The sequence below is a fragment of the Ceratotherium simum genome, chromosome 24 (assembly GCF_057802395.1).
Source record: "Ceratotherium simum simum isolate JZ-2026a chromosome 24, ASM5780239v1, whole genome shotgun sequence".
Taxonomy (NCBI): domain Eukaryota; kingdom Metazoa; phylum Chordata; class Mammalia; order Perissodactyla; family Rhinocerotidae; genus Ceratotherium; species Ceratotherium simum.
This window is the reverse complement of record NC_141923.1, coordinates 4,542,567-4,560,586: the sequence shown is the minus strand read 5'-3', so window position 1 is coordinate 4,560,586 and position 18,020 is coordinate 4,542,567. Positions and strand designations below refer to the sequence as shown.

At 52.2% G+C, this 18,020-nt stretch overlaps 1 protein-coding gene across 1 annotated transcript in view; it reads left to right on the top strand.

Moving 5' to 3' along the window:
* DYNC1H1 (dynein cytoplasmic 1 heavy chain 1) overlaps positions 1-16,380 on the top strand; it is a 74,044-nt gene extending 57,664 nt beyond the window's left edge. Inside the window, exons 52-78 of the mRNA XM_004434264.3 lie at positions 922-1,117; positions 1,959-2,076; positions 2,162-2,377; positions 3,109-3,321; positions 3,462-3,589; positions 5,663-5,816; positions 6,383-6,529; positions 6,623-6,773; positions 7,168-7,421; positions 7,509-7,643; positions 7,733-7,827; positions 8,000-8,174; positions 8,383-8,458; positions 9,169-9,329; positions 9,526-9,637; positions 9,740-9,800; positions 9,895-10,018; positions 10,149-10,262; positions 10,951-11,121; positions 11,337-11,554; positions 11,649-11,752; positions 13,501-13,712; positions 14,212-14,365; positions 15,077-15,219; positions 15,378-15,546; positions 15,756-15,883; positions 16,020-16,380. Coding sequence (XP_004434321.1) covers positions 922-1,117; positions 1,959-2,076; positions 2,162-2,377; positions 3,109-3,321; positions 3,462-3,589; positions 5,663-5,816; positions 6,383-6,529; positions 6,623-6,773; positions 7,168-7,421; positions 7,509-7,643; positions 7,733-7,827; positions 8,000-8,174; positions 8,383-8,458; positions 9,169-9,329; positions 9,526-9,637; positions 9,740-9,800; positions 9,895-10,018; positions 10,149-10,262; positions 10,951-11,121; positions 11,337-11,554; positions 11,649-11,752; positions 13,501-13,712; positions 14,212-14,365; positions 15,077-15,219; positions 15,378-15,546; positions 15,756-15,883; positions 16,020-16,148 — 4,058 coding nt within the window. The 3' untranslated portion in view covers positions 16,149-16,380. The remainder of the gene's footprint in view (positions 1-921; positions 1,118-1,958; positions 2,077-2,161; positions 2,378-3,108; positions 3,322-3,461; positions 3,590-5,662; positions 5,817-6,382; positions 6,530-6,622; positions 6,774-7,167; positions 7,422-7,508; positions 7,644-7,732; positions 7,828-7,999; positions 8,175-8,382; positions 8,459-9,168; positions 9,330-9,525; positions 9,638-9,739; positions 9,801-9,894; positions 10,019-10,148; positions 10,263-10,950; positions 11,122-11,336; positions 11,555-11,648; positions 11,753-13,500; positions 13,713-14,211; positions 14,366-15,076; positions 15,220-15,377; positions 15,547-15,755; positions 15,884-16,019) is intronic.
* Positions 16,381-18,020: the final 1,640 nt, after the last annotated feature.

Genomic DNA, 18,020 nt, shown 5'->3' with positions numbered 1-18,020 from the left:
ATTAAGAGTAGCGTTAGGGCCGGCTCCGTGGCTTAGCGGTTAAGTGCGCGCACTCTGATGCTGGCGGCCCGGGTTCGGATCCCGGGAGCGCCCCGAGGCACCACTTCTCTGTCCAACGCGAGGCCGAGTCCCACGTACAGCAACTAGAAGGATGTGAACCTATGACATACAACTATCTACTGGGGCTTTGGGGGGAAAAACTGAATAAATAAAATCTTTAAAAAAAAAAAAAAAAAAAAAGCGTAGCGTTAACCTTGTGCTCCCTTCCTGCCCATTAGCATTTAATTTGTTTCAAATAACCTAATTATGTGTAGTTTTCACATTACACCACAAGATGAAGTAAAATGCACCATCCAAACTGTAGATTTTCATTCAGAGTTGGATTTAGATAAGAATTTAATTTAGCTATCACTTGCTGAGTAATTACTTAAAAAGTGTTTTAATAAAACTTGAGCCTGGAAAACTGTACATTTCAGCTTGTGGAAGGCTTGGCCATTTTTTTTAGAACTGCTAATTCCATATCTTCACCCAGCCAGTCAGACAACTTCTAAATTGTGACAGGTTGAAAATGTCTGTTTAAATTATATAAAAGAAATGCTCAAGTAAATTTTTAAAAAATTTTTAATCTTTATGGAAGTAAGGGAATTAATGAGGATTTCTGAGACATTTTTATATCATATCCTGCTTTTTACGGGACGCTGCAGTTTGGGCTTAGTACAGTAAGAGCTTTAGAATTATTTGAAAGCTATTCTGGAGGATTTTAAGGCAGAAAATCCTACATTCGCTTAGGTCTTCTGAGCAGCTGTCGCTTTTCTAATTGGAGTCGGTGTCTGTGGTTTGGGTCCCTGCTCACTGAGCTTGCTGTCTCCCTCCCACCCCCCAACCCCCTCTGCTGCTGCTGCTGCTGCTGCGCTTGCGCAGCCGTGAAGTCGATCAAGAAGCAGCACCTGGTGGAGGTGCGCTCCATGGCCAACCCCCCTGCCGCCGTGAAGCTGGCGCTCGAGTCCATCTGTCTGCTGCTGGGCGAGAGCACCACCGACTGGAAGCAGATCCGCTCCATCATCATGCGGGAGAACTTCATCCCCACCATCGTGAACTTCTCTGCAGAGGAGATCAGGTGAGCACTGCCGAGAAGGGAGAGGCATTGTTGAGGAGGGGAGAAGTTTTCCTGTTTTCTCATGGCCTTGTCGTCTCTGACATGTCCTATGCCAGAAGGCAGTGTCAGTTCTGTTAGTCACACGCATGTCTTTCTAGGCCATTGCCACTCGAAGTAGTCAGATTTCTTTCTTTCTTTTTTTTTTTTGGTGAGGATGATCAGCCCTGAGCTAACATCCATGCCAATCCTCCTCTTTTTTTGCTGAGCAAGACCGGCCCTGAGCTAACATCTATTGCCAATCCTCCTCCTTTTTTTTTTCCCTTTTTCTCCCCAAAGCCCCAGTAGATAGTTGTATGTCATAGTTGCACATCCTTCTAGTTGCTGTATGTGGGACGCCACCACAGCATGGCCAGACAAGCGGTGTGTTGGTGCACGCCCGGGATCCGAATCCAGGCCGCCAGTAGTGAAGTGCACGCACCTAACCGCTGAGTCACGGGGCCGGCCCCAGAAGTAGTCAGATTTCTTCCCCACATTCCTGGCAGTAGTTTTCTGATCCCTTAACCCCGGCAAGCTGAATCCCGTTCTGTCCCCACAGCCAGCTGTGAGTTCTCTGAGGACGCAGCCCCTTGCTGCAACAGAGCTGGCCCTGGAGTCTCTCTCTTGTCGGGATGGGGCAAGGGGCGGGAAGGTCAGAGTCCTTCTCAGCAGCAGTGTCCACTGTCACCTAGAACCAGGGTCGGTCTGGCTCGTCCTCAGAAGTCACTGGGGCGACACATGGGACTGGCCTTTACACGTTGACTTTCTAACACTCTTCTCTACTTTTGCCCTACATGTGCTCAGAGATGCAGTTTCTCTTTTGCAGTGATGCCATAAGGGAGAAGATGAAGAAAAACTACATGTCCAATCCAAGCTACAATTATGAAATTGTAAACAGGGCTTCCCTGGCCTGCGGCCCTATGGTCAAATGGGCAATCGCACAGGTAATTAGCCAGCTGGGAGCTCCCACTGAGAGGTGACCTCTTGTCCAGGCCTCTTAAACAACAGCTACCCGTTTGCCCTCCTCAGCTTAACTATGCAGACATGTTAAAGCGAGTGGAGCCTCTGCGCAATGAGCTGCAGAAGCTGGAGGATGACGCCAAGGACAACCAGCAGAAGGCCAACGAGGTGGAGCAGATGATCCGGGATCTGGAAGCCAGCATCGCCCGCTACAAGGAGGAGTACGCTGTCCTGATCTCGGAGGCCCAGGCCATCAAAGCGGACCTGGCCGCTGTCGAAGCAAAAGTAAGATCGTCATCAGGCATCTGCAGTCTTGCTGCTGACTCCCCTGGAGTTCTCTCTTTCAGCGTTGTTTAATAGGAGGTGCTGGCCTCATGTGGTGGAAGCCAAGATTAACACACGTTAACATGTGCTGCACGTACCATGTTCATGTCAGCGAATTCGCTCTTTAATGTCTGAGAGGGTCCTGATGACTCTTCCTGTGTTTACTGAGTGGCATTAATTAGGATAGATAGAAACCAGCTGGGCAGTTTAAAGCCAGTGAACCCCCGGCCCCCGCAGCCCGCTCCAAACCTGTTTGCTCTCCCACCTTGACTTCCTAAGTGGCGTCGCTGAGGGCCTCCTTGTCAGGGTCCGCTGCTGTCTCCATCACTCGTGCCTGCACTCCTCTTGAATCCTCAAAATACTCCCTTATCTCCTGCCACCAGTGTCTCTTCCCTCCAGGCCAACCCTCACCTGGCTGTTCCTTCCACCTCCGAGGCCCTTCTTGCTCCCGTCTCTGCTCCTGCGCGAGTCTCTAGGCTGACACTTAATTCTCTAACTCGTCCCACTGATTCGCCCTGATTAGATGCTAAGACGTGTGTCGTCATCAGTTGTATGTGACCTGGGTCCCGTCTGCTTTGGGACTGTGAACAGCCTCAGCGTGTTCCTATTCCTAGCCCACCCAAAACCCTGCGCACCATGTGGAGGAGCAGGTTTGCACTTTTCAGTAAAATCTTGTTTTATTTTCCTTTTAGGTAAACCGGAGCACTGCTCTTCTAAAGAGTTTGTCTGCTGAGCGTGAACGATGGGAAAAAACAAGTGAAACTTTCAAAAACCAGATGTCCACCATCGCTGGGGACTGTCTCTTGTCAGCTGCCTTTATTGCTTACGCGGGTTATTTTGACCAGCAGATGCGTCAGAACTTGTTTACCACCTGGTCCCATCACTTGCAGCAAGCCAACATCCAGGTAACAACCCGTAGGGAATTTCAAAAGATGTGTCAGAGGTGGGAGCCACGTTGATGGTCAGTAAACTTACAGTCTTCACTTGAGAACTGTACCCAGCCGTAGTTTTGAAGAAGAGGGAGATAACCGCCCTCCCCTTTCAGTTCCGCACAGATATTGCAAGGACGGAGTACCTTTCCAACGCTGATGAGCGTCTTCGCTGGCAAGCCAGCTCCTTACCTGCGGATGACTTGTGCACAGAGAACGCCATCATGCTGAAACGCTTCAACAGGTGTGTGCTTATTTAAACACAAAAAGAGGGCAAGTTAGAAGTTTTTATGTGCAGTGATCTCATTTCAGTTTTTTTTCAAAACACCAAAAATTGGGAGCGGGCATGCAGTGCTGACAGGCTGAGTGCTCACCACTGATGGTGGGGTGTGCACGATTCTTTTAGTCTTACATCTTGACTGAATTGTTCTGCAGTGAATGTTTTTTGTGTAACCTTTTGAAATTGATAGACAAGGTTGTGTGTTAGGGTGGACGTTAAAACAGATTCTCTCTTAAAATACTGTAAGAACTGAAAATATTTCGCTAGAAGTAGAGTTAAAGGGGAAATTGTTACCAGTTTTTCAGTTTAAGAAGGCCAGAGTTGGGGCTGGCCCGGTGGCGTAGTAGTAAAGTTCGCATGCTCCGCTTTGGCAGCCCGGGGTTCGCAGGTTCAGATCCCAGGTGCAGACCTATGCACCACTCATCAAGCTATGCTGTGGCAGCGCCCCATGTACAAAATAGAGGAAGATGGGCACAGATGTTAGCTCAGGGCCACTCTTCCTCAAGCAAAAGGAGGAAGATTGGCAATGGATATTAGCTCATGGCCAATCTTCCTCACCGAAAAATAAAAAAAGGCCAGAGTAAGAAATGGAATGTGACTGCTCTGATGGTAGGTTAGACACTGCAGTTCGAGGGGCGTCTTCAGGACTGACCCCACATAAGGGTCACCTGCATCTCTAAGGCTTGACTCCCTCTGTGACAGCTCTTAAACCCCAACACCCTTCGTGTTTTCTTTTTTAAAAAACTAATTCCCAGATTTCTTTTTAACCTCACCTAAACATCTTGAAACCTTTGAGCCCTTGCTGTATGCCACTGTCCCTGGGACACAAAGATGATGAAGCCTCCTCCAGATGTCATTTGATTTCACGAGCAGCCTCAGGTCCCAGGAGGTGTCTCACCAGATGGTGCTGATGAGAATATTGACCCCTTGGTACAGTCTGTGTGCCCAGCTGGATTTGACTGAATGAAAAGTATACCCACTTGTAGGTGTTTATTCAGCAGTAGCCTGGCACACATGAAGAATGACAAGTCTAAAAATATTCATGAGAACTGAGTGTATCCTCGGAGGTGACTGGGGGCACCACAGATGCTCCTGATTGCCGTTCGTCTCCACAGTGGGAAACTGGGCTGTCGCTACAGCCCAGGCCATTCATACGGAGGCCGTGTACAAAGGCAGCTCCAACAGACAGACAGTGAGTGAGAAGAGCAGGTGCCAGGCGAGGGTGGTGTGCTCCCCCGTGGACGCTCATGCCACGCGCACACGTGTCTATAAACGCCTGAACTTTCTCTGTAAAGAAACTTATGACAGTAGTCATCTGGGGAGGGATATTTGGTGACCAAAGAATGGGGGTGGGGGGGTTCTTCTCACCATACGCCCTTTCATCGCTTCTGAAGTTTGTACAAATGTGTGTGTTACCTGTTGTTAACATTTGTTTAATTGGTGTGTGACCACCATCCCCCCAAATCACTTTAGCTCTTTGTGCCTCAGTTTCCTCATCTGTAAAACAGACATGATAACAGTACCTATGTCATAGGGTTATTGTGAGAATTAAATGCAGTGGTGTCTGTGATTTGCCAGGGTCGTGGCAATTTAAACTCTTTATAACTGTTAGCTCTTGGCGCTGCTGCAGCATCCGTGTTAATACCCACTTTCTAGGAGGTGACTGTCTAGAAGGGAGTAAATAATACACAGAACAACAGTTCTAGCATAGTGTGCTTGGCATTTGGGGAAAAGCACATGCAGGATGCTGAGAGAGATCCTGTGTCCCAGAGAGAGAAGTTTTAACTATGGCCCTAACTTAAATAAAAACCTATGGCCCTGTCTGTGACGTAGTTACTCCTCATTACGGTAGTTCTTCAGAAAAAAGATGATCTGTGTTAGCGTTAAGCATTTGTCACATTGGTTTCTGTTGGTGAATCTGGAAACCGCACTTGAATGGTGGGGCCGACCTTTCCGCCGTCATCCGGGGCTCTGCCTACCACGTGGTTGTTCTTGCCGTTGGTTTCTTTACGCTGCTCTTCTCTTGCCCGCCCTCAGGTACCCGCTGATCATTGACCCCTCTGGACAGGCCACAGAATTCATCATGAATGAGTACAAGGACCGTAAGATCACGAGGACCAGCTTCTTGGATGACGCCTTCAGAAAGAACTTGGAGAGCGCACTGAGATTTGGGAACCCCCTTCTGGTCCAGGTGTGTAGACATCTGAATCCTTCAGATCCTGCTTCTGAGATGGGATTCCTTTTAGGGCTACGTTGAGTTTTTATCAAACACAGTTGATGTGAAATAAAAGTAAATTACATAATACAGTGATAATTTTGGAACTTAAGACTTCATTTGATATCAAAGCAAGGATAAAGCTTTGAGATTGCTCTATAAAAAATAAATCCAACAAAAGCAGTGTTTGCACTTAAAATTCCACTTAGAGTGTCTAGATCAACACTGTCCACTGGAACTTTCTGCAGTGATAGGAATGTTCTGTAATCTGTGCTGTCCACTATGGTAGCCACAGCTGTGGCTGTTGAGTACTTCATGTGGCTAATGTGACTAAGGAACTGAAATTTTGATTTTAATTAACCGAAGTAGCCACGTGTGCCTAGTGGCTGCCACATTGGACAGTGCGGGTCTAAATGGCTAGGTGGCTTCTGGGAAGGTGTATTTATCCGGAGTAGGAAGTCAATGTCAATACACCATTTTTTGGATGAAAATAAATATAAAAGTCTAACCATCAAAATTCTTATATATATACACATATATAGGACGTGGAAAGCTACGATCCAGTTTTGAATCCAGTACTGAACCGTGAAGTTCGGCGAACGGGGGGGAGAGTGCTGATTACCCTCGGTGACCAGGACATAGACCTGTCGCCATCATTTGTTATCTTCCTGTCCACCCGAGACCCAACTGTAAGGAAAGAGGCACTTGGTGTGTGAAAATGTGGCCGTGTTGGGGTTGCCGCTGAAGTGACAAAACAGACTGTTCTGTTACCCTTTTGACAGGTGGAGTTCCCACCAGATCTGTGTTCCCGGGTTACTTTTGTCAACTTCACAGTCACCCGAAGCAGTTTACAGAGCCAGTGTCTAAATGAAGTACTCAAAGCAGAGAGACCTGATGTGGATGAAAAACGCTCCGATCTTCTCAAACTTCAAGGTATGTTTTCGATTCTTGGTGCAGGTTAGGAGACTGAACTTTTTTTTTACATCAAGTATATACATATATATATATTTTGTGTGTGTGTGAGGAAGGTCAGCTCTGAGTTAACATCTGCCAACCCTCCTCTTTTTTTTTTTATTGATATTTTAATAGTTTTTAACATTGTGAAATTTTGGGTTGTACATTTTTGTTTGTCCATCACCATATATATGTCTCCCTTCACCCCTTGTGCCCACCCCCCACCCCCATTGCCCCTGGTAACCACAATACAGTTTAGGAGACTGAACTTTTAAGGGACTAGAATGTTCCAGGTTTATGTCAAGCACTTCAGAGTTTTCCGTTTGAAAGAATGTGAGTACTGTGGCAAACTCTGGATGTTTGATCGTTTAAGGGGAATTTCAGCTCCGTTTACGTCAGCTAGAAAAATCTCTGCTGCAAGCTCTGAACGAAGTGAAAGGACGCATTTTGGATGACGACACAATCATAACGACTCTGGAGAACCTCAAGAGAGAGGCCGCCGAGGTGACAAGAAAAGTGGAGGAGACGGACATTGTGATGCAGGAGGTGGAGACTGTGTCCCAGCAGTACCTGCCGCTCTCCACCGCTTGCAGCAGCATTTACTTCACCATGGAGTCTCTGAAACAGGTGACTCAGGGGCCATGCAGCCGGGCCGAGGCGCGCTGCGCCGTGGGCCGTGACAGTGTCTAATGGTCGTCTGGTGCTCGCTTTCAGATACACTTCTTGTACCAGTACTCCCTCCAGTTTTTCCTGGACATTTATCACAACGTCTTATATGAGAACCCAAACCTGAAGGGCATCACCGACCACACGCAGCGCCTCTCCATCATAACCAAGGATCTCTTCCAGGTACTGGGCGTACTGCTCAGCTGTTTCTGGAAGGGCAGATTCGGAGGGAGTTCTTTGGGAACAGCAGTGTGTCCTGCTTTTGTCCCCAGGTGGCATTTAACCGGGTGGCTAGAGGCATGCTGCATCAGGACCACATCACCTTTGCCATGCTGCTGGCGAGAATCAAACTGAAGGGCACCATTGGGTAAGGCCCTGCCCCGTCTAACGTCCATCCTAGAACATCGTCTTTTTGTAGGGTGCCTACTAGCGTTTTAGGATAGGATAAATTCTTTTTTTTCTTTAAGCCATTATTTCTCTTTTCGTGATGGTAGAAATGAATCTAAGAGGCCCTAGCTAATCCGTTGCCCCTTTTCCAGAGAGCCCACCTACGATGCCGAATTCCAGCACTTCTTGAGAGGGAAGGAGATCGTGCTGAGTGCTGGTTCAACGCCCAAGATCCAGGGCCTGACTGTCGAGCAGGCCGAAGCGGTTGTGAGGTTGAGCTGTCTCCCTGCGTTTAAAGATCTGATTGCAAAGATTCAGGCTGATGAGGTAAGTTTTCTTCTCAACACTCCCAGTGGAAAAAAACGTCTTGGCCTTTTCCCAGGAGACTGGCAATAAGGAATGTGTGTGTGGTGTAAAACCCAGAATGTTGTGTTGGTGCACCCTCGCATCAGACAGCTGATGCGTCAGTCTCCAGCTCTCTGCCCACGAAGTTGGGCTCTGCTCCGTGCTGATGCTTCCGCTATTGTCTCCACAGCAATTTGGCATCTGGCTGGACAGCAGCTCCCCAGAGCAGACAGTGCCCTACCTCTGGAGTGAAGAGACCCCTGCAAGTAAGCCCACGTCAGGGCTCCCCTGTCGTTTTCATTCTGGACCCACATGTAAAGTTGGGTTTTGCTGGTTCAATGAAGGGATGCTTCCAAGAAATAAAGTCACAGATTCCTGAGAAAGTATTTCAGTGTTAAAACTTTAGGAGTTGGCTTAGAAGTGGGAGAGCAAAGAATTCCTAATTCCTGTTCCAACTCATGCTTGAAGACCAAAAGAGAGAGAGGAGGAAAGGCCCTTGCCCACCATTAGGGGGAATTGGCTGTTTTTGAGTGTGTTACACGAGGCCCTCGGATAGCCAGGCTCCTAGAGGAAGAAGAGGGTGGTCTCCAACTGCCAGTCAACAGTGGTGGGGCCGGTGATTACTGTGATCTTCTTCAGACGTTTCTGAGAACCTTCAGGTGTTCTACCTGCAGATTCCAGGTATTAGTGGAATCATTTAAAATCAGTAATTGCCGCAGTACCCATGAAGAGACCCAAGCGGTGGGTGAGGTCATAGATGTGTCCAGAGGGCTCATGAAGACACAGAAGGGGGCGGCAGTTGTCCTGGGGACAGAGAATCAGAGGAGGTAGTGTGATTTCTGAGTGTCACACGTTTGAGCTGAGTCTTGGACACTGTATGCTGAGTGGAGGCTTGTAACAAGAACATTCCAGGCGGGGGGACGTCTCGAAGCCTGTGCTGTCACCAAACCCCAGCCCTTCACTCGCCTCATTTCAGCACCCATCGGGCAAGCCATCCACCGCCTGCTCTTGATTCAGGCTTTCCGCCCCGACCGCCTGCTGGCCATGGCCCACATGTTTGTTTCCACAAACCTCGGGGAGTCCTTCATGTCCATCATGGAGCAGCCACTCGACCTGACCCACATTGTGGACACAGAGGTACAGCTCTGGCCCCCTGCAGACTCAAGTACGTCTCATCTGCCCTGACTCCTAGCTGCAGTCTCCTCCCAAGGCTAAGCGCCCGCTGTAGCCTCTAAACCTGCCCCCCTTCACGGGCCCCACCCACAGAGCTCTCTCACTTAACAAGCACACAGTCTGGTGGGATGCTAACTTAATTCCATGTCCTCATCTGTAGGTAAAGCCAAATACTCCTGTCCTCATGTGCTCTGTGCCTGGTTATGATGCTAGTGGGCATGTTGAAGACCTTGCAGCTGAACAGAACACACAGATCACTTCGATTGCAATTGGTAAGGGTGCTTGATCAATTTCACGGGCTGAAGCCCCACAGAATTCATGGTGGGCGTTGGAGTCCAACTCTGCCATGCTGACACGAAGCTTTCTGACACCAGGCTCGGCAGAAGGCTTCAACCAAGCAGATAAGGCAATAAACACAGCCGTGAAGTCAGGCAGGTAGGCCTGTTTGTTGTGTTTCAGAAAGCCTTGGTCCCCAAAATTGAGACAGGAAACGTGAAGTGCCACCGTGGCTTTCTCTTTGCCTGAGCAGGTGGGTGATGCTGAAGAACGTCCACCTGGCTCCCGGGTGGCTGATGCAGCTGGAGAAGAAGTTGCACTCCCTGCAGCCGCACGCTTGCTTCAGACTCTTCCTTACCATGGAGATCAACCCCAAGGTGGGTGGTTCAAGGGTGTGGGGCGTTGATTTTGGATGCTGGTTTGACGTCTTTCTGTTCAGATTGTGTGTGTGGTTGAGCTGAAGCGCACGTGGAACAGGAGTGGTGACGGGAGCCGTGTCTTCTTCAGGTGCCTGTGAATCTGCTCCGAGCAGGCCGCATCTTCGTGTTTGAGCCGCCTCCAGGGGTGAAGGCCAACATGCTGAGGACGTTCAGCAGCATCCCTGTCTCGCGGATATGCAAGGTAAAGACGGTGGTCTCTGTATAAGCCCAAGAGGTGGGGTCCCGTCACTGAGTTCAGAGGCGGGTCTCCATGCTTCCCAGCAACACAGAATGGCTAATGGTACAGGTAATTGTACTTCTTAACTGCAGCACACGTCCCCCCGTGAGCGGTTTGAAAGGTACTCTACACGGTCTTCTGTTGCATGGCTGTGACGGTTAGGCTCCTGGGTGAGCAGACACGCCTGCGGGGAAGCTCTGGCCAGAACCCGGATTTGTACCCCAGAGTAGGCATCTGGGAATCCTCCTCTCCCGAGCACGGGCCACCCTGAGGCCAAGCAGTGCTCTCCTGGGTGCCAGAGACTGAGGCTCGTGGACAGGAGGAAGGGGAATCTTATTTTATTTTGTGCCATAATCCACCTTTCCTGACATTTCTAGAAAACTTGTCTTCTCCTAAATAATTTATCTCAACATTGTCATTGAATCACATCTTTATTAATAGAAAATTTGGCATACTTTTTGCCTAGCAACAATATTTGTATTAATTTGCTGCATAGTAGGCCCTGGTCTTACTCAGGTCAGGGTGGTTCCAGTGTTAGTGCATGGAAAGCTCTTTTTAAAGCTCTGATTCTGACAGGATCTGCACTATTTTCTTGGCTAGAAAGGGGCACTGCTGTCTGGTGATTCTGTCCTTGGTAACTTTCCCGATGTAGTCTCCCAACGAGCGTGCTCGCTTGTACTTCCTGCTGGCCTGGTTCCATGCCATCATCCAGGAACGCTTACGATACGCACCCCTGGGGTGGTCAAAGAAGTATGAGTTTGGGGAATCTGACCTGCGGTCAGCCTGCGACACGGTGGACACGTGGCTGGACGACACAGCAAAGGCAAGTGTGGGCTGGGCCGTGTCAGAGATGGGGAAACACCTAGAAACATCCCTGGTTATGGTACAAGGTGATGTGCCCAGCTGTACATACACAGCAGACAGCGAGTCTCATCTATTTGATGTGGGTGAAGGAAAGGAACCCCACAAGGTGGAGAGCCCGAGTGTGCTGATGCCCCCTCCAACCTGCACAAACGTAACCAGCCTGTCCTCACCCAGGGGAGACAGAACATCTCACCAGATAAGATCCCGTGGTCGGCACTGAAGACCTTGATGGCCCAGTCGATCTATGGCGGGCGTGTGGACAATGAATTTGACCAGCGTCTGCTCAACACTTTCCTGGAGCGTCTGTTCACGACGAAGAGTTTCGACAGTGAATTTAAACTGGCTTGCAAGGTCGACGGGCATAAAGACATTCAGATGCCAGATGGCATCAGGTATGAGCCTGCCTCCCATGACTGAGATGGTCAAGGCACCAGGCAGTTTCTGGTGTCACACGTAACAGCATTTCCCAATGTGCTGGTTTTCCAGGCGAGAGGAGTTTGTGCAGTGGGTGGAGCTGCTCCCTGACACCCAGACGCCCTCCTGGCTGGGCCTGCCCAACAACGCCGAGCGAGTCCTCCTCACCACCCAGGGTGGGTACCCCACTCGCCCGGTCCTCCGCCTCTGCATTTGCTGGGCCATTTTCCTCTCCCTTTTGTGGCTTAGTCCAGTCCGGCCTCAACTTCCCCCTCCCTCCAACCACCAACCCCCCGCCCCGTTCCCGTTACTAGCTGCTCCTAACTCGCCCCCAGGGGAGGCAAAGAGAACAGTCGGCTCCAGCGGGGGTTTCTGCAGTATAGGCTGCGTTCTGGGCAAGAGACTTGATAGTTACATCAGTGAGGTCTGGAAGTTGCATTTAGGATTTCATCTTACATTCAGAAATAATTTAATTTTTTCTTCTTTAAAAAGTTGAAAAGTATTTGGTATTAAGTGATGTTTTAAAAACATTAGTCTCTTTACTGGAATACATTTTTTTTAGAACTTGTTGCTTTTTACTTACAACATGTTTTTTTCTTTGAGACTCTTGAAGGTATCATCTAATCCAGTGTTTCTCAAAGTGTGGTCCCCAGTTCCTCACCTGGAACTTCGTACAAATGCAGATTCTCAGGCCCCGCCCACACCTCCTCAATCAGAACTGGGGGTGCTGGGGGCCCTCCCGCTGGCTGGTACACATGCGAGTGTGAGAACTGCTGGTCTAACGAGACTTCTCTTTATGGGACACAGGCCCAGAAAGGACTAGCGAGTGGCCCAAACTCTCGCCACTAGTTGATAGGACAGAACCAGACGATTCGTTTCAGGCTGTCTCTTCAGCTCTGTAACGAGAACCACTTCTTACGGGGCTTGCTTTCTGCCTGCGGACAGCCTTGGATGCTGCCAGATCCTGCCTGCCATCGTGAGGCGGCAGTAGCCCCTAGGCGACCAGAATGAACGTCGGGCTGGTCCACAGTTGAGAGTTTGAGGCCTGGATGCTAGGCACGTTTCGGAGGGTTGGGTAGGAGCACTCTCTTGTACAAGAGTGTGTACTGAGACCGTTTAGAGTATTAATCAGCACTTGGGGTCGACTGCTGTGACCCAACCTGGCCTCTGTGACAGGGGAGTGTTTGCAGGATTTGTCACTCACTGCCCTCTAATAGCTGCTGGGTCCCTGTGAATGCCCCCTCGATACTACAGTGACTGCTCTCTGGGCAGCACTGAGGGCCCGGGGCTAACAGGTTGCCCCAGGTCTGAGCCCACGGGAGCCTGTCTGTAGGAGAGCTGAGCCCCGTCTCTCCGTCCAGCCTCCAGGCAGCAGCGCTGCTCTGTACTGGACTTTCAGCACTCCACTAGCGGGTAAGGGACAAGGACAGGGTGAGATCAGGCACACCAAGGCTTACACAGAATGGGGACAGGTGTTTGAGGGGGCAGGTGGTCGTGGGTGGAGTCTGGAGCACACGGGAGGCTGCCGTGTCGCTCAGTGTAGTCTCAGTGGAAGTGGTCCCACGTTACCAGGAGAGATGGCTCCCCGCCTGGGGCCTGGTATGCCCCAGCCCCTCCCTCATGACCCCTCTCCGGGCTGCACCAGGCTCCACGGTGAACACAAGAGTCTTGGAGCAGCCTCACTCTTGTCTGCACTAAGGCTGCTGCTGCAGGCCCAGCAGTCATGATTGACCTGGTAGCAGTTTTTCTTCTGTTTTTCCCTCCTCGTCTTTCTGGCCAGGCCATTTTCTGTGCTGTAGACACATGTACCCCTTGGTACCTTGTGGGTAGACTCATTATGTGGCCTTTACATTCAAGCCCTTTTTCCCTCTGATCTTCTGCCCACCCCCTCCCTCCATCTGCCGCTGGTGGGACTGCGGCCCAGGCGTGGACATGATCAGTAAAATGCTGAAGATGCAGATGCTGGAAGACGAGGACGACCTGGCCTACGCGGAGGCTGAGAAGAAGACGAGGACAGACTCCACGTCCGATGGGCGCCCCGCCTGGATGAGGACGCTGCACACCACTGCCTCCAACTGGCTGCACCTCATCCCCCCGACGCTCAGCCATCTCAAACGGACAGTGGAGAACATCAAGGTGGCCAGGGTGGGGCGCAGGCGGGGCCATCTGCGGTGTCCATGGGCTCCGGATGGTCCTAGAAAGTTCAGCTGGGCAGACAGGCCGTACTTAGTGTTGTCTCAGAGCAGGCGCACGTCTGAGCCCAGGCTCAGGCAAGAGGGCTTGACCCTCGTTCAACTGGCCAGAAAAACCCTAGCAGGCCATCCGTCTTCCTTGAGCTAGGTAAATGACTCTCCAAGAGGAAGTGGCAGCTGCCGTTCTTCCTCTTTAGAGAATTGTCCAGAGCTGCTGGGTCAGGCAGGGGCTACAACAGGGTTCCGTCAGCTTTGTACGAGGTTTAGTCCCAGATGGTGCTCAGGTGAAGCTGTGAGTCACCTGGACCAGGTTGTGGATTCTGGGGCTCCCCAGGTTGACTGTCTTGTCTGTCTGTCTGATGCTCTTTTCTGCTGCAGAAGGCACCTCGTCCTAGACTCTCTTCCCTTCACTCTGGCCTTCTCTTCTCTTTGAACAATTTCAGGATCCTTTGTTCAGATTCTTTGAGAGAGAGGTGAAGATGGGAGCTAAGTTACTTCAGGATGTGCGCCAGGATCTTGCTGATGTCGTTCAAGTGTGTGAAGGAAAGAAGAAACAGACCAACTACCTGCGTACACTTATCAATGAGCTGGTGAAAGGTGTGCCTTCAGTGGGACTGAATTTGAGGTGTTGGTCCTCTCACGTGCACCTGCGAGCTCAGCCCCCCAGCCTCACCCACCGCAGCTGTGTCTCCCTCGCTGCGCTTAGTGCAGGACGTGCTTGGGGCCCACGGCCGCAGTTCTTCAGAGTGTTGACAGGTCTCAGGCCAGGCCTCGCTCGCATTTCCTTCTGCAGACTTGCCTCTGAGAGCAGCTCGGTGCCCTTACCTGGGGGGCAGGCCTAGAAGTGCCCAAGGGCTTGTTTTTCTCATAATGCTGGTTCACTGAACATTTACTAAAATCTTTACACAGCTTCTACAATTTTGAGGGGGTAGGGGAGCAGGACCAAGGAAAAATGGGGGGGCTTGGGTCCAAAAGCACAAGGGGCCCCCAGGTGTCTCCCGTGGGCCCTGAGAGCCTGAATTGCTGGTGACGCTGAGCCAGTTGTGTGACGGGAGTTTGTGGCTGTGGTGTCCCTGGGGAGTGACTTTGGCCCCCCCAGGCACACCCCGGTCAGTTACACGGGACTGAGCACAGAGCAGATGCAGAGGTGATGGCGGGCCGTCCAGGGCACGTGAGGTGCAGGCGGGGAAGGTGGGCAGGGCTCGCAGGTGTGGGCACAGCTGGAGACGCAAGTGAGCACGAACAGATTCGCCCCGTCTGTGGGGGGATCGCGGGAACTGACGCCGCCTGGGGTCTCCTGGCTTGCAGGGATCTTGCCTCGGAGCTGGTCCCACTACACAGTGCCCGCCGGCATGACCGTCATCCAGTGGGTGTCTGACTTCAGCGAGAGGATCAAACAGCTCCAGAACATCTCCCTGGCAGCTGCATCTGGCGGCGCCAAGGAGCTAAAGGTGAAGGACGCTCCTGGGAAGCCTAGGGGAGTGGGGGGCAGCTGTCCTGGGCTTGGGATCAGCAGCACCCGGGCAGCCCGAGGGACGAGCAGAGGCCCGGGTCGGACCCGAGAGAGTGAGTGGGCTCACTCCTCAGCTGGGGCTGTCTCTTCCCACAGAACATCCACGTGTGCCTGGGCGGCCTGTTTGTGCCCGAGGCCTACATCACCGCCACCAGGCAGTACGTGGCCCAGGCCAACAGCTGGTCTCTGGAGGAGCTCTGCCTGGAAGTCAACGTCACCACCTCCCAGAGTGCCACCCTCGATGCCTGCAGCTTTGGGGTCACGGGTGAGTTGGGGTCACAGAATATGCAGACTCAGCCAGCACACCTTCTCAGGTGCCTGGGTCCTCAAAAGTGGTTCCTAAACAAATGTTGAAGGTGGGCAGATGGCGGCAAGTTAGAGCTATGCACTTTGTCAGCCCCGAGATCCCCGGGACCAATGGATTGGCGTAGCGGCTGTTTCCACTTGAGATGGGTTTTGACTTCTTCCTCCCAGGTTTGAAGCTCCAGGGGGCCACGTGCAATAACAACAAGCTCTCGCTCTCCAATGCCATCTCCACGGTCCTTCCCCTAACACAGCTGCGCTGGGTCAAGCAGACGAATGCAGAGAAAAAGGCTAACGTGGTAAGTGGCTCCTTCCATCCTCCGTCCTCCGGGTGCGCTCAGTTTGAAGCGCTCGATCACCGAGGCCGCCTGCAACGTCTCTGGGCAGTCTGCTCACCTGTCCTGAGTCCACAGTGAGCCCTGCCCTCTCTTGCAGGTGACCTTACCCGTCTACCTGAACTTCACCCGGGCAGACCTCATCTTCACCGTGGACTTTGAAATCGCCACCAAGGAAGACCCTCGCAGCTTCTACGAGCGCGGCGTGGCAGTCCTCTGCACCGAGTGAACCTACAATTTTCTAGCACCCCTTTCTGTAATAGTAAAATTCAATATTTAACATGTATTCATTATTAAAATGTTCGGAAGGTATGGACTTGTCAAAGGAAAGTCGCTGGTCTGAGGTTGGAGGACACTGAAGGATGGCTGACGGTGGCAGAGGTGGAGATGGAAGGCTGCACGCACGTGTTTTTAGAGGGTCGCTAGTGTGGCTGTTTTATGAAATAAAACACTAAGCATGAGCTGGCTCCCGCCTCTTCTGTCTCGGCTCTCTTGAGTGCCTCGGGCACCAGTGAGCGCCGCTCCACCCCAAAGCAGCCACGGTTCTTGAGTTAAGATCCTGGCAACCCCGTCATGGACGCAGAACCAGCCGGTGCTCCTAGGAAAGCTCTGGTCCATCCTGGATCATAATCGACACCTCCTGAGGCCAGACCAAGTTGGGGGACGTGGCGCCTGGACTTGGCCTGCAACCCCTCGTGGTGGAGCCTGGCACAGAGACCCTGGGTCACAGGTTGATGCCCTCGTCCGGCTCTGCCACCTGCCCCGTCCCCTCCTGGCAAGTTCATTCCCACAGATCTGAGGTAGTGGACGCAGAGGCAGTCTGGCTTGGCTGACTGCTTGCTGCTTACGTGGAAGTGATGGGTGTGGTCTCCCTGTGAAAACAGGTGTCTGGCCTTTCAGTGCCTCGTGGTGATCAGCCCAGGCGTTCACACAGGCCCTGTGATCAAAACCTGTCCATCCTGCTGTGGGCGGCCCATGCCCCATGCCCCGCCCACCAGCAACTGATGGTGTGAGTCAGCCTGACTGGACGTGGGAGCCCTACCCCCCCCACCCAACCCCCAGGGCGTCTATGAGCTGCCAGGCCCCAGACGTCTGCAGGGCCTAAGCGTCTGCAGGGCCTAAGCGCTAGAGTCAGAGCTGCCTCCCTACCCAGTTCTGGAACATTCCATCAGGGATCCCTAGGTGGCTTGATTGCAGTGCAAGGCTGTATTCAATTGAAAATCAGGGCCCATTTTAAATGTTTTTCTCTGAACCAATAAATAAGGATTCTGGGCATTTCTACAGTGGGAGTGCTGAACAGCACTGCAGGCTCTCCCCTGAGATAGAGCTGGGGCCAGGCCCTGGTAATGACCAGGAGAGCCCACGAAAGGCCACGTGGATGCGTGTTCCCGCCTGACCATTCCTTGCTCGCCCCGTTTCCAGGTGAGGGTCCGGAGCACAGAGGCTAAGGTGGCACCAAGTGAGAATTCTGGAGCCCAAGAGAAGGAAGGCAGTCCTGTGAACCCTAAAGGCCCCAGTGGAGGGAGTGCCAAGTAAGCTCCGGGAACACGTTGGGGGAGCCAACTCCAGCCCGAAGGGCAAGGGCCCAGCTACAGACGCCACTGAGACACTGTCCAACCCCTTCCGCCTGGGGGACGGGGGCAGGTCACTGCACGTCCAGGACTGATGCTCCCCCGGTCCAGGGCTTCCGTGTGGACCCCACGGGGGTCAGACTTGCTGCCTCACTCCTGACGCCCATGGGGCGGCGCCCGGGGCTAGAGCCCCCTGGAGTCTTACCCTGCCCCCGCCACCACACTGAGCTTAGTCCATGGGGCCTGAGGGGGACCCCCCCTGCCTCTGGGACCACCCACTCACCCTGCAGTTGGAGGGTCAGGCTGGACAGTGGACCCCAGCCTGACTTGTCCTCACCGGACAGAGCTGGCAGAAGAGGGGCCTAGGGGGCCGGGGGTGGGTGGCAGAGGAGGGGAGTGTGAACAGAGACCCGCCTGGGGCAGCCCCTCCACCCACCCACCCCCAAACTCCCCTCTCTTATTAGACCCTTTTCATCAGGACAGCACCGGCCTGGGGCCTGCAGATGGCGGCCACGCACTGCCACCGACTC